This window comes from Ictidomys tridecemlineatus, chromosome 5, assembly GCF_052094955.1.
Source record: "Ictidomys tridecemlineatus isolate mIctTri1 chromosome 5, mIctTri1.hap1, whole genome shotgun sequence".
In the NCBI taxonomy this organism is placed as follows: domain Eukaryota; kingdom Metazoa; phylum Chordata; class Mammalia; order Rodentia; family Sciuridae; genus Ictidomys; species Ictidomys tridecemlineatus.
Window position 1 is genome coordinate 43,972,906 of NC_135481.1, and position 15,647 is coordinate 43,988,552.

Consider the following 15,647-nt stretch of genomic DNA (forward strand, 5'->3'; position numbering starts at 1 on the left):
TATTGATGCAGTGCTATTGAAATGAACTGAAACTTATTTTTAAGAGCAAGAAAATCAGCACAAAAAGAAGAATAGGAAAGTAAATACTAGCAAAGTACTTTTTACTTTAAGACAAAAGCAACTTAAAATATATTCACACTGCTTTCCTAGGTAAGAGGGGCAAAAGGAAGGTGAATATGTCTTTAAGTTTTTATCTACAGTTATCTAGAAAAACTTAAATCTTTCTTGGCAGGTTTAGATCCAGATAAACATCTTGGGAAAACGCTGGATGAGATGGAACCTTATCTCTTAGAGGTAAGAATATGCTACTTTTCAAAATATAGAATCATAAAGGAAGAAAAAAGAAGGGCTATGCATATGACTATAAAAATGATTTTTATTTTAGAAATATTTATTGCATGTCTTATGAAATTATACTTCTAATGAATATAAAAAAACGTTTAAAATTATGAAAATCATCTTTGCTTCAAACAAACAAACAAAAAACTAGGAGTGTTATCTATATTCTTTGTCATTACTTCCTGGTCTCAGATGTCTCATGTACCTGAAGTCTGAATTCTTTCACCTCTAAATGGATACAGCTCTAAGATGATCATGATCCTGTTTTATTAAACTCAGTAGACATTAATTTTTATTTGCCAGTTACAAGCACTCCTTGAAATGTTTCTATTCACCAAAATGATGCCACACTTCTCTAGTTTTCCTTCTTTTTTTTCTGGTCATTCTTCATCTCTTTTGCCAGTTGTTCATAGTAGATATTCCATTTTCACTCTATAAACTTTTTCTGGGTGATCACAGTTACTCACACAACTTTAATTATTAAGACTATTTTGATAATTCTTAAATCTTTCTAGCTCATATTTCTCTTCTATGCTCCAGTGCCTACAGAGACCACAAATTACATCCCTACATACTTGATTTGGCTTTTATATCATTGTTCTTTACCATTCCCTTTGTCTTCATCTTAATATGGATGTCTGTCACTTCAGACCTAAACTGACACCTCCAAATTTTCCTCTGCATTCTATTTTATATCCCAAATTTTGCCTCATGCCTCAAAACTAAATGAATGCCATTGTCTGCAGGCTAAATCAAAATCCTTTGGAGTCTTTCTTTCTCCCCTCCTATATGTGACACATAAACATGATCTTGTCCGCTCTGTCTCCAAATTATATTCAAAATTCAAGCATACCTTACTTTCTATACTGCTACCTCTACACCATAAGCATTTCTTGTCTGGCATATTACATCAGCCCCTAACAGGTCTACTTATTTCCACCATTGCCCTCTGTAATTCATTATTCATACAGATGCCAGAGTGACATTTTTAAAGTGTAAATCAAATTATACCACTGCTTTGTTTAAAATTTAAATGGGTTCTCTTTGAAGCTAGAGTAACAACTAAACTCCTATGAGATCACAACCTATGAGACCCTGTATCATCAGCATCCTATCAGTCTTTTCAGGCTTACCTTTTACTAGTTTCCATATTGTTCACTGAGCCGTTGCCACATATGCCTCTTTATTATTTCAGCACATTTACTACCATTTTTCTCCTTGAACTTTACCCTTCCTGGCATGTTTTCCTCAGACCATCACAAGGTTAGTATCCTTTTATAATTTGACAGCTCGAATATAGCCGCCTCAGAGAACCTCTTCCTAGCTGGCCAAGTTAGAGCAGTCTTTCCACATTATCTTATGTATCTTTATTGCCCTTCTTTGCTACACTAGAACATAAGCTCTAATGATCTTGCCAAGATTTTGGTAGGCATTAGTTCTTTAGTTTTTCATTCAGGTACTTGTTCATCTTTTCATCTATTTATTCATCCCATATTTAAATTATTTAGCATTTATTGAGGGTCTGTTAGGTGACAAATGCTGCAGACAGCACTAAGTATATGTGATGAATTAATCAATCATGATCCTTATTCTTGAAGCATTTACAATCTATTCTAGTTGTTTTCAGATCTAAAAATATAGTTCACTGGTGACATTATTAAAAATCATATACTCATTTAACCTCAAGAAATTTCAGTTCAGAAGGACAAAAGATGATGACCTTTACTCAAGCACTAGGTAATTCTGACACAGGGATTAAGTACAGTATATTATCTTCTAGTTTCTTAATACCACTGACACATTTAAGACCCCATACTTCTAGATTCCTCTGAAAGAATCTGTGCCCTCTTGAAACTATGATACTACTCACTTCTGAAGACTTTCTGAGTACTTATTTTCTTGTGGAGGCTTTTCATATAGAATCTATTTCTTATATGTATGGTTGCATCCCTAGCCTTCTTTCTGTGATGATCTTAAATATCTCAATGACTTCAACTGCCAACTTGAATCTTAGAACAATTAAATTTATGTTCCTCATCTATTTCCGGACCTGATTTCTCGACCAGTTTTAAATTCACCCAAATACTGAACTTCAACAACATAGAACTGAGTTCTACTTATCCTAACTTATCAGTGCCATTTTCTGGCAGTGAAGAGCTCCATTATCTACACAGTTGTCCACGTCAAAAAAAGTAAATAGTAATAAATTATTTCATATGCTCCTTTGTTGATAAATAAAGCCCTAAATCCTTTAATTTTGCCTTCTAAATGTCTCATTATCTGCCCCCTTTTATACTCAATTGTTAACCACAGTAGAGTCCCCTCTAGGTTATTGCAGCTAGATTCTAGCTTAAGTTTTTCTCCTATTTGTCTTTTCCTTTGTTGATTCATTATCCACAGTTCCACAACCACAATGCACAGGAAGTGCAAAGGTGATCTTATCACACTTTCCTTATAAATTTTTGAGTTGCTTCTCATTGCCTCAAAATAAAATGTTTAAACACCTTCCCTTGACTCATGTATCCTTTAGGAATATCAGGCTTGTAAGATGACAATCTACTACGTATATCCTGTGTTTCATCAATTTTGAACTACTGATGATTCTAATCCCCTTCTCTGAGCATTATCCCTCCTTTACTTAGCTAAATTCAGGATATCTTTAAAGTCTAAATTTATAATTCACTACTGTGAGACTTTTTTGCTTAAAAAACAACAACAAAAAATCCTTCTTGGAGTAGCAGTTTGTTCTTTTCTTTATAATATTTCTCATGGTATATCTTATTTTCTTCATAGTGTTTATTGTAAAATTAACATTTGTATTATATAAATAATAAACTCAAGACCAAAAAAAATAATATTCCAGTGATTCCAAGCACTCATGTTTTGTGTTTTCCCTAGAGTTACCTCTCTTTTCTATTCTAATGTGTTTCTTCAGAAACATTTTGGCATATGCAAATATATATGCATGTGTTTATCCATTTTTACCTAAATTGGCGCATACTATACATTTTTTTTCATTTTACATTATACCACGTACAAATCCATGACATTTGTTTATAGTCATTGTGTTCAATTACATGGATATGCTATAATCAAACCTATTTTTTATTAGTGGACATTATTCTTTATTGAGTTTAAATGTCTTTTGCTATTACAAATAATGCTGGAGTGAACATTATTGTACATATGTTTGGGGTCCATGTTGTATTTTTCTGTAGGATAAAATAGTAGAAGTGGAAATTCTGGGTCTGAGGTTATATATGTTTTAAATTTTAATAAATATTGAAGATATTTATTTCCATCTATGGTGGAATTACTTATATCAGACTAGCTTTCCCACAAACAACTAGAAAAGTTATATGAAAAATAACATTAGAAGGCATTAGAGAATTGCCATAACTGTAATAATTTGAAGGGCCAGATTTTCAAAGAAAGCAGAAGCTCAAACATCACCTATTTCCCCTTCAAAGTAATTTCTGATTCAGAAATAGTACAGAGATATTAAGAAGCTGAGGGGGAAACTCCAGCTGAGAAGATGAATAGGCATTCAGTTTCATAGGGAAAGGGAGACAAAAGTTAGCATTCAGAGCATCAGAAGTAATGGTAATCCTTCCCTTGTTTTTTTAGTTGAAACTACTGAATGGGCTATATGTTAGGAGTAGAGAGAAATCCAAAATAGTCTAGCTTTTGTAAATACTCGTATCTATCTTTAAAGTCATGTCAATTCTAGACTGATTTAAGGGATTGGGTTCTACTTTTATTACCTGTTTCTTCTGGGGAAAGATAATATAATTCAGAACTTCAAATTACCTCTAAAATATTTTGCTTACAATTTTCAATAGGCAATCAAAACTGCATAGTGTATCAGGAGACCTGATAAATTATCTGAAACTCAAGAGAAAAATAGACAATAGTGCCGAAGTCTGGCTTGGCACAAATCAGGAGCCACTTGTCAAAAGAAACTAACTTTATTTTTAGAACTACAAACGCCAAACAAAACAGCTCCTCAGGGAAAAAACCCTCAGAGCCCAACTGCCACCACCGGCTTCCACACGCCACTCACCCCCACACCAGCCTCTCAACCTCCCACCATCCTCCTGCTCTTGAGGCCGATTGGCTGGGTTGCGTGGGCAGAGCCAAAGAAGTCACCCAATGAGCAGCTCCGTGGAGGAGCCAATCAGCTAGATGTTGCTGGGGCCGCTGTGAGCCAATCATCAGCTGGCAGTCTGAAGGGCAGGGAAACAGCCCAATGAACATCACCGCAGAGGAGCCAATCAGCTAGATGTTGCTGGGGCCACTGTGAGCCAATCATCAGCTGGCAGTCTGAAGGGCAGGGAAACAGCCCAATGAACATCACCGCAGAGGAGCCAATCAGCTAGATGTTGCTGGGGCCACTGTGAGCCAATCATCAGCTGGCAGTCTGAAGGGCAGGGAAACAGCCCAATGAACATCACCGCAGAGGAGCCAATCAGCTAGATGTTGCTGGGGCCACTGTGAGCCAATCATCAGCCAGCAGCTGGAAGTTTGCTGGCAGCTGGATCATCAGCTGGCAGCTGGAAGTTTGCTGGGGCCCCTTTGGCTGTGGCTCTCACCATCTCCCCCTCTCTGTTTAAACAACAAGCATGTGGCTTAGGGACCGTGCCTGCCTTAGGTTGTCCAATACTACATATGGTCCTTACCCGTCTTCGGATGAGCTGACCTCAGGGCGTCAGCCTCCTGTCTTAGGTTGGTACCATTGTAATTGGATCTTACCCGTCATTGACTACCGGTCCAGTATACAGCCACACCTGTGGAGAGGTCTTTGTACCAGTGTGGGGGGGTGAGGTTCTTTGCCTCACCTCTGTTGGCCCCCAAATTTTAGCTGAATGATCATGACAAGCAGAAAGGAGGAAGATACACCAAGCCAATTGACGGCTCTTGTCGTCAAGAATACGAGCAAAAATACCCAAACACTACCAAAAGTTGATGCACTAACAGATAGTTCACAATCCATACAAGTGAGTTCACAATGCATACAAGTGACACATAGTCTAGGCAAGTTCTGCAAGCAGTTCAGTGATGGCTATTGCAGAAGCTGTAGATTAGTTTTATCTTTGTCTTCACTGGCACTAGGATGAAGCTAGGAATTCTGGCAATAATGGCTAAAGAAAAAATTATGTAACATTCCAGAAGGCATTAAAAGAAAACAATTTTCTTAACAATTTACATTGTCTTCACCGGCACTGTGATGAAGATAGGAATTCTGGCAATAATGGCTAAAGAAAAAATTGTGTAACATTCCAGAAGACACTAAAAGAAAACAATTTTCTTAACAATTTACATTGTCTTCACCGGGACTGTGATGAAGATAGGAATTCTGGCAATAATGGCTAAAGAAAAAATTGTGTAACATTCCAGAAGGCACTAAAAGAAAACAATTTTCTTAACAATTTACATTATCTTGAAGAGAATTATTAAATGTAATGAAAAGGAAAGGTGAAAGTAAACAAACAGATCTGTTAACCTCCTTTTTTGTTACATATTAAAACAATTTTTAACAGTTTTAAATTTACCCAATTTAAATTAAACCATTTAAATCACGTGAAATAAAAAAAAATATTTGGATCCATTTTTTCATGAGCGCTCATCATATATGATATATGGACATACGTACATTCAAACATATAACACAAAACACAAGTGTGCACACATAATATAATACATACAACACATAACATAATAATAAAGGCCTTATAACTTTTTACAGGTAAAATCTCTATTGCAATGTTTAAAAACTCTATATAGTCAAAAAAAAATACAACTGATCAGCAAAACATTAACCTAGGTCAGTATGAGCTCAAAAAAAAAAAACAAAATAGAACTTCATGATATGGGAAAGGGCAATAATAAAATAGATATTGAAAAAAGCATCCTGGTTCTGTCGCAGATGTAAGGATAGCCAAATTGGAGTTTTGGATATCAGCTGTTATGGATTTGAGCTAAATCATCTTCTTTTTGGTCTGTAGAAATCGCCTTAGTTAATCTCTCTGGAATCCAAATCGGCTGCTGTTCTCCCTGTGGAAACACACAAACAGACCCCCGACTCCAGACAATCACTGGGTCAGAACCTTGGTTAATCTCTCTGGAATCCAAATCGGCTGTTGTTCTTCCTGTGGAAACACACAAACAGACCCCCGACTTCAGACAATTACTGGGTCAGGACCTTTCTATTGTCCTGTTAGAATATCTTTCCAAAGTACCTTGGACTTATGTACATTTTTTGGACACATATGCCTTTCTGCAGCACTAAGTCCTGATGAATCCAAATTTAAAAAGTTTAGAGTAAAAAGGGTTATTTTAAGTTTATCTTTGGGGAATATATCCCCCTTCCCAATTCCGTCTTTTTGCTTTAATAAGTACATTTTAATAGTTTGATGAGCTCTTTCAACTATGCCTTGTCCCTGTGGATTGTATGGGATTCCTGTTATATGAGTAATGCCAAATGATGAGCAAAATTGTTTAAAAGAAGTAGACGTATAACCAGGGGCATTATCTGTTTTTAACTGTTTTGGAATGCCCACAGTGGCAAAATTTTGTAAGCAATGAGCTATAACATCTTTAGTTTTTTCTCTGGCATGAAGTGAGCCCATCAAAAATCCAGAAGAAGTATCAACTGTAACATGCAAATATTTTAATTTTCCAAATTCTGGCAAGTGTGTGACGTCCATCTGCCAAATATGGTTAGGTATCAATCCTCTAGGATTGACTCCAAGATTAACTTGTGGTAAAAAGGTCACACAATTTTGACATTGTTTTATTATTTGTCTAGCTTGTTCCTTAGTTATTTTAAAACGCTTTTGTAAAGTATTAGCATTGACATGGAATCTTTTATGAAAATTTATAGCTTCTTCTAGTGTAGAGAAAATATGTATGTCATGTGTAGTTTTATCTGCTAAATCATTGCCCAAACTAAGGGCTCCAGGCAATCCTGTATGTGCCCTGATATGTCCTATAAAGAATGGATCTTTTCTGTCCCAGATTAAACTTTGTATAGTGGAAAACAAAGAGAAAACAGTAGAAGAAGGGGAAATTCTACCAGCATCTTCAAGGGATATTATAGCATTAACTATATACTGACTATCAAAAAATAAATTAAATACAGAATCTTTAAACATCACAAAAGTTTGTAATACGGCATTAAGCTCTACCTTTTGAGCTGATTGTTTGGGTACTAAAAATGTAAAAGTTTGATCAGGTGTAACTATTGCTGCTGTACCATTATTTGACCCATCAGTGAATATATTTGGAGCATTCATGATAGGTGTTTTTCTTGTCATTTTTGGAAAAATTACAGAATGCAATGACCAAAAAGACAATAAAGGATTAGATGGTAAGTGGTTATCAAATGAAACATTAGATTTGCACATGATTATTGCCCAAGTATTTAACTCATTAGCTAATTCATCAATTTGATTCATAGTATATGGAGTAATAATTTTATTGGGAGAAATTCCAAACACTGCCTTTGCTCTTTTTATTCCTTTGAGTATTAATTATTCTACAGCCTCAGGATACCTAGTAAGAATAGTGTTAGGAGAATAAGATAAATGTATCCATAATAATGGACCTTCTTGCCAAAATACTCCTGTAGGAATATTTTTTGTTGGTAGTACAATAAATAATAAAGGCAAACTTATATCAATTCTATCCAAATGCATATTTTCCATATATGTTTCAATGATTTTTAAAGCCTTTCTTGCTTCAGGTGTTAACATTCGAGGTGAATTTGGATCTGATGGACCTTTTAGGATATCAAATAAAGGTCCCAATTCTCCTGTTGGAATACCTAGATAAGGCCTTATCCAATTTATGTCTCCTAATAACTTTTGAATGTCATTAAGTGATTTGAGTTGATCTACTCGTATTTGAATTTTTGGTGGACGGACCATGGTTGAGGATAATAGAACTCCTAAATAATTAATTGGAAGATTTAATTGTACTTTATCTATTGCTATCTCTAGATTATAATTTTTTAATAAGTTTGTAAGTGTGGCATAACATTCTAGCAATGTGTTTTTAGCTTTGTGTGCTAATAATATATCATCCATATAGTGAAATATTTGTAGCTCAGGATTTTGATTTCTAAGTGGCTGGATTACTTTGTTAACATATATTTGACACATAGTTGGACTGTTAGCCATCCCTTGAGGGAGTACTTTCCATTCATATCTCTCATCAGGACCTTCATGATTTAGTGCAGGGATAGTAAATGCAAAACGTGGACTATCCTCAGGATGAATTGGAATTGAAAAAAAACAATCTTTAATATCTATAACTAAAACATACCAAGTTTTTGGCAAAGCAGACAATTGAGGAATCCCCGATTGAGCAGGTCCCATAATGACCATTTCATTATTAATGGCTCTTAAATCTTGCAATAATCTCCATTTACCAGATTTCTTTTTGATGACAAAAATGGGAGTATTATGGGGACATACAGAAGGTTGTATATGTCCTTCCACTAATTGTTGTTTGACCAGATCATGGGCTACTTGTATCTTTTCTTTAGTTAAGGGCCACTGAGGAACCCATACTGGTCTTTCTGATTTCCATGTAATTTTTATTGTCTCAGTGGCCCTTTGTGAAAATCCAACCCATGTCTGTCTGTTCCTTGATTTATTTGTATTGGTGCTGCTATACCTTGTTCTTGTTTTTCTAATCTTTTTCCTTGTCTAGCCATAATAGTGGGTGCATTTTGATTGATATTATTTGTTAATGTCAAACCTAATTGATCTAAGACATCTCGTCCCCATAAATTTACAGGAAGATGATCCAATACATATGGCTGTATAGTTTCTTCACATCCTTCAGGATCCTTCCAATCTAATACCATTGCACTTCTATCGGGATTAGTCGCCACTCCTAGGCCTCAAAGTGTTTGAGTGGCTTGTTGTAATGGCCAGTGTTTTGGCCATTCTTGACAAGAGATGATGCTAAGGTCTGCACCTGTATCCAGTAGCCCATTAAATTCATGTCCTTGAATATTTAGTTTTAGCATGGACCGAGAATCTAAATTTAAAGAAAGCATAGCCCAATCTACACCTGTGGAGCCTAATCCCTTGGAACCTCTTTCTAAAGCATGACTGGAAAATTTATCATGTAGGCTTGGTATTATTAGTAACTGTGCTATTCTATCTCCTGTTGAAATTATTTATATACCCTTTGGAGAACTGGCTATAATTTTTATTTCACCTTCATAATCAGGATCAATTACCCCAGGACTTATCAAAAGTCCTTTTACAGTAGAAGAGCTGCGTCCCAATAATAAGCCTACTGTTCCTTTGGGAAGAGGCCTTTTACCCCTGTGGGAATGATTTGAACTCCCATCTCTGGAGTTAGTACTGATCTGGCGGAGGTGCAGATGTCCAACCCTGCGCTCCCTCTGGTTTGTCTGATGAGGGATCTGATGTCCTGGCCACTACCCTAATGGGGTTGCTGGGGTTGCTGGGTTCCTCCAGTGCTCCGTATATTTGTGGTTTGGGGCCCCGGAGCATTGGGGCCCCCTGTCCATTTTTTGGCAACAGAGCCCGATGCCTTTGTCCACGATATTGTGGATAAACACCTTGTCCTTGTTCGTTTTTTGATAATGGAGTACCCTCTATGGTGGTTTGAGAATGGCATTCATTAGCCCAATGTCTCCCTCTACGGCATCGTGGGCAAATACCCGGTATTCTACTCCTTTGATACCTAGTTTTGTTAAACCCTCCTCCTATGGGGCAATTCCTTTTAAAATGTCCTGTTTGTTCACAATTGTAGCATGTTCTTGGCCTGGAATCTAAAGCCTGTTTTACTGCAGCTGCCACAATATGCCCTTGTTCATTAATGTCTCTGGCATCTAAAGCCTGTTTTACTGCAGCTGCCACAATTTGCCCTTGTTCATTAATGTCTCTGGCATTTAAAGCCTGTTTTACTGCAGCTGCCATGACTTGCTCTTGTTCATTAATGTCTCTACATAATTTAATATATGTGTTTAAATCTTCCTGTTTCCATGGTCTAATGATATCTCTGCACCAACGATTCGCTTGGTCATAAGCCAGTTGTTTTATTAATGGCATTGCTTGTTCTGTATTCCCAAAAACTCTGGTAGCTGTTTGAATAAGCCTATCTACAAATTCAGCGTAAGGTTCATTAGCTCCTTGTATTATCTTAGATAATTGACCTTGTAAACCTCCATGTCCTTGTAAAGTCTTCCATGCCTTAACTGCATCTACAGCAATTTGTAAATATACACCAGGATCATATGCAAGTTGTTGCTGCCGATCCTCATAAGGTCCCTTTCCTAACAACATATCTAGATTTCTCTGAGTATAACCAGCTGCTGCATTTCGACTAGCCGTCTCCTTGCAAAATTCCTCATTGGCAACCTTCCATAACAGGTATTGTCCTCCAGTTAACACAGCTTTACAAACATTAGCCCAATCTGCTGGCGTCATGTTTAAGTTGGTAATGGATTCGACCAAGCTTACAGTGAAGGGTGCTTGAGGACCATAGGTTGTTACAGCCTCTTTTAGCTCCTTCACTGATGTGAAATTTAAACCCTGGTGAATTCACTGCCCTCCTACCTCAAATACAGGGCATACTTGAGATCCTGTCTCAGGATCCCAACTATCAACTGCGGGGTTTGGGGCTTTCCTAGCATATGGAGGTGGTGCTGTTGATTGGACACTTATGCCCTCTGGTAGAGGTGGTGCTGTTGGTTGGACACTTTCGCTCTGTGATAGAAATATGTTATTAGCAGTCTCCTGTTGTAACTTTTCCCCTGATGGCTTTTTCTGCTCTAAACTTCCTTCCTCTGTCTCACTAGCTCGAAAGACCTTCTCTTGTACTTGTATCAATATGTCTTCTCCTTCCTCTACCTTTGTCTGAATTGAAGGCTTTGGACTAAGCAAACCAGATATGTACGTCCACAATGGCAATGTGCCAACTGGCAGAGTCCCTGGGTTGTTCTTTTCTATTCTTTTTAAATCTTCACCATGATGGTTCCATTGTGATATATCTAACAACTCCTCCTTAAAAAGCCATGGGCTATATTTTTGTATTATATCAACGTATGCCCTGACTGCTCTTGATTTTACTGGGAAGACTCCTTCCTCTAACAATTTACTTAACACTCTTTCGTTTTGCTTTTTACTAATTGCTGATCCCATATTTCTACTATAATACAACCCAGCAAGATAACAGCAAATAAAACCGAGACAGAATCCAATAAAAATGGAACCACACAAAATCATTATAACAGCCTTTCTATCCTCCTGACGTGTGCATCCATCCTTTCTCCCTATCTGTTCCTCAGACGCAAATAGTTTTTCCTCAAATGTGAGCGGTTTTTCTTCCCTCTCACTCATTTCCAGGGACAGGCAAGTTAAAACAAAAATGAAGCAAAACAAAAGAGTAAACTTAGAATGGCTACCCATCCTCTCGCCCTGCCCTCAGGGGCGAGCAGTTTACTTACCCTCAGTCGCTCCCCGTGCGAGCCACCAAATGCCGAAGTCTGGCTTGGCACAAATCAGGAGCCACTTGTCAAAAGAAACTAACTTTATTTTTAGAACTACAAATGCCAAACAAAACAGCTCCTCAGGGAAAAAACCCTCAGAGCCCAACTGCCACCACCGGCTTCCACACGCCTCTCACCCCCACACCAGCCTCTCAACCTCCCACCATCCTCCTGCTCTTGAGGCCGATTGGCTGGGTTGCGTGGGCAGAGCCAAAGAAGTCACCCAATGAGCAGCTCCGTGGAGGAGCCAATCAGCTAGATGTTGCTGGGGCCGCTGTGAGCCAATCATCAGCTGGCAGTCTGAAGGGCAGGGAAACAGCCCAATGAACATCACCGCAGAGGAGCCAATCAGCTAGATGTTGCTGGGGCCACTGTGAGCCAATCATCAGCTGGCAGTCTGAAGGGCAGGGAAACAGCCCAATGAACATCACCGCAGAGGAGCCAATCAGCTAGATGTTGCTGGGGCCACTGTGAGCCAATCATCAGCCGGCAGCTGGAAGTTTGCTGGCAGCTGGATCATCAGCTGGCAGCTGGAAGTTTGCTGGGGCCCCTTTGGCTGTGGCTCTCAACACAATAGAAACATCCCAGAGGATATCCATGTAATTGAATTATCAGATTTACACTCCAAAATGGTTAAGGCTAATATGCTCAGTAAAATAGATGAGAATATGTAGTATTTTAGACGAGAGTTAGAATCTATAAAATAAACAGATGGAATTGTTGATCTTAAAAATAACAGTATCATGATTGCATTTTCTATTTCTGCAAGGACTGTCATTGGGATTTTGATGGGAATTGCATTGAATCTGTAAAGTGCTTTTGGTAATATGGCCATCTTAATAATATTAATTCTACCAATCCATGAGCAAGGTAAATCCTTCCATCTTCTAAGGTCTTCTTCTATTTCTTTCTCAAAAACCTCTTTTGTTAGGTTGATTCCCAGGTATTTTATTTATTTATTTTTTTGAGGATATTGTGAATGGAGTAGTTGTCCTCATTTCGATTTCAGAGAGTTTGTCACTGATATACAGGAATGCCTTTGATTTATTGGTATTGATTTTATATCCTGCCACTTTGCTGAATTCATTTACTAGTTCTAGAAGTTTCTTGTTGAACTTTTTGGGTCTGCTAGGTATAGGATCATGTCATCAGCATATAGTGCTAATTTAAGTTCTTCTTTTCCTATATTTATGCCTTTAATATTTTTCATCTCTCTAATTGCTCTGTCTAGTGTTTCAAGAACTATGTTGAATAGAAATGGTGAGAGAGGGCATCCCTGTTTTGTTCCAGATTTTAAAGGGAATGCCTTCAATTTTTCTCCATTTAGAATGATGCTGGCCTGAGGCTTAGCATATATAGCTTTTACCATGTTGAGGTAATTTCCTGTTATCCCTAAGTTTTCTAGTGTTTTGAACATAAAGGGATGCTTTATTTTGTCGAATGCTTTTTCAGCATCTATCAAGATGATCATGTAGTTCTTATCTTTAAGTCTATTGATGTAGTGAATTACATTTATTGATTTCCGTATATAGAACCAGCCTTGCATCCTGGGGATGAATCCTACTTGGTCATGGTGCACGATCTTTTTGATGTTTTTGTATTTGATTTGCCAGAATTTTATTGAGTATTTTTGCATCTATATTCATTAGGGATATTGGTCTGAATTTTTCTTACTTTGAAGTGTCTTTATCTGGTTTTGGAATGAGGGTGATGTTGGCCTCATAGAATGAATTTGGAAGTACTCCCTCTTTTTCTATCTCCTGAAATAGATTGAAGAGTATTGGTATTAGTTCTTCTTTAAAGTTCTTGTAAAACTCTGCTATATATCCGTCTGGTCCTGGACTTTTCTTGGTTGGTAGTCTTTTGATGGCTTCTTCTATTTCCTCACTTGATATTGGTCTGTTTAGGTAGTTTATGTCATCCTGACTCAATCTGGGTAACTTATATGCCTTAAGGAATTTATCGATGCCTTCACTATCCTCTGTTTTATTAGAGTATACGGTTTCAAAATAATTTCTAATTATCTTCTGTATATCTGAAGTGTCTGTTGTGATGTTACCTTTTTCATCCCGTAAGCCAGTAATTTGGGTTCTCTCTCTTCTTCTCTTTGTTAGCATGGCTAGTGGTCTATCAATCTTATTTATTTTTTCAAAGAAACAACTTTTAGTTTTGTCAATTTTTTCGATTGTTTCTTTTGTTCCGATTTCATTGATTTCAGCTCTGATTTTAATTAAAGCAATCATGAAATTCATCTGGAAAAATAAGAGACCCAGAATAGCTAAAGTAATTCTAAGCAGGAAGAGTGAAACTGGTGGTATCACGATTCCAGATTTTAAACTATACTACAGAGCAATAGTAACAAAAACAGCATGGTACTGGCAGCAAAACAGGTTGGTAGACCAATGGTACAGAATAGAGGACACAGAGACAAATCTACAAAATTACAACTACCTTATATTAGACAAAGGTGCTAAAAACATGCAATGGAGAAAGGATAGCATCTTTAACAAATGGTGCAGGGAGAACTGGAAATTCATATGCAACAAAATGAAATTGAATCCCTTTCTCTCACCATGCACAAAAGTCAATTCAAAATGGATCAAGGAGCTAGGAATCAAACCAGAGACTCTGCGTCTAATAGAAGATAAAGTTGGCCCTAATCTTCATCACATGGGGACAGGCCCCAAATTCCTTAATAAGACACCTATAGCATAAGAGTTAAAACCAAGAAACAACAAATGGGACCAATTCAAACTAAAAAGTTTTTTTCTCAGCAAGAGAAATAATATGTGAGGTGAATAGGAAGCCTACATCCTGGGAACAAATTTTTAGCGCTCAAACATCAGATACAGCTCTAATCTCTAGAGTATACAAAGAACTCAAAAAGTTTAACAACAAAAAAACAAATAACCCAATCAACAAATGGGCCAAGGACTTGAACAGACACTTCTCAGAAGAGGATATACAATCAATCAACAAATACATGAAAAAATGCTCACCATCTCTAGCAATCAGAGAAATGCAAATTAAAGCTACTCTAAGATACCATCTCACTCCAATAAGAATGACAGCCATTATGAAGTCAAACAACAATAAGTGCTGGCAAGGATGCGGGGAAAAAGGTACACTCATACATTGCTAGTGGGACTACAAATTGGTGCAGCCAATTTGGAAAGCAGTATGGAGATTCCTTGGAAAGCTGGGAATGGAACCACCGTTTGACCCAGCTATTCCCCATCTCAGACTATACCCAAAAGACCTTAAAAGAGCCTACTACAGGGACACAGCCACATCGATGTTTATAGCAGCACAATTCACAATAGCTAGAATATGGAACAAACCTAGATGCCCTTAAATAGATGAATGGATTAAAAAATATGGCATTTATACACAATGGAATATTACTCAGCACTAAAAAATAACAAGATCATGGCATTTGCAGGGAAATGGATGGCATTAGAGCAGATTATGCTAAGTGAAGTTAGCCAGTCCCTAAAAAACAAATGGCGAATGTCTTCTCTGATATAAGGGGGGTGACTCAAAATGGGATAGGGAGGAAGAGCATGAGAAGAAGACTACCACTAAATAGGGAAGAGAGGTGGGAGGGAAAAAGAGGGAGAAGGGGAGTTGCACGGAAGATGGAAGGAGAACTTCATTGTTATACAGAATACATGTATGATGTTGTGATGAGAAAAAGAAAAAAATGTGTCACATTAGATTGGATAGAGAGAAATGATGGGAGTGGAGGGGAGGAGTAGGAGGGATAGGAAGGGCA

The 15,647-nt window shown here is 37.4% G+C and overlaps 1 protein-coding gene across 17 annotated transcripts in view; it reads left to right on the forward strand.

Annotated features, from left to right (window-relative positions):
- Dph6 (diphthamine biosynthesis 6) overlaps positions 1-15,647 on the forward strand; it is a 415,070-nt gene that overhangs the window by 145,541 nt on the left and 253,882 nt on the right. For all 17 annotated transcript variants that reach the window (XR_013438851.1, XR_013438852.1, XR_013438858.1 and 14 more), the window contains one exon: positions 233-294. Coding sequence is in view for 8 of the 17 variants with exons in the window: in XM_078049870.1 (XP_077905996.1) it covers positions 233-294 (62 nt within the window). In the remaining 9 variants the exon portion in view is untranslated. The remainder of the gene's footprint in view (positions 1-232; positions 295-15,647) is intronic.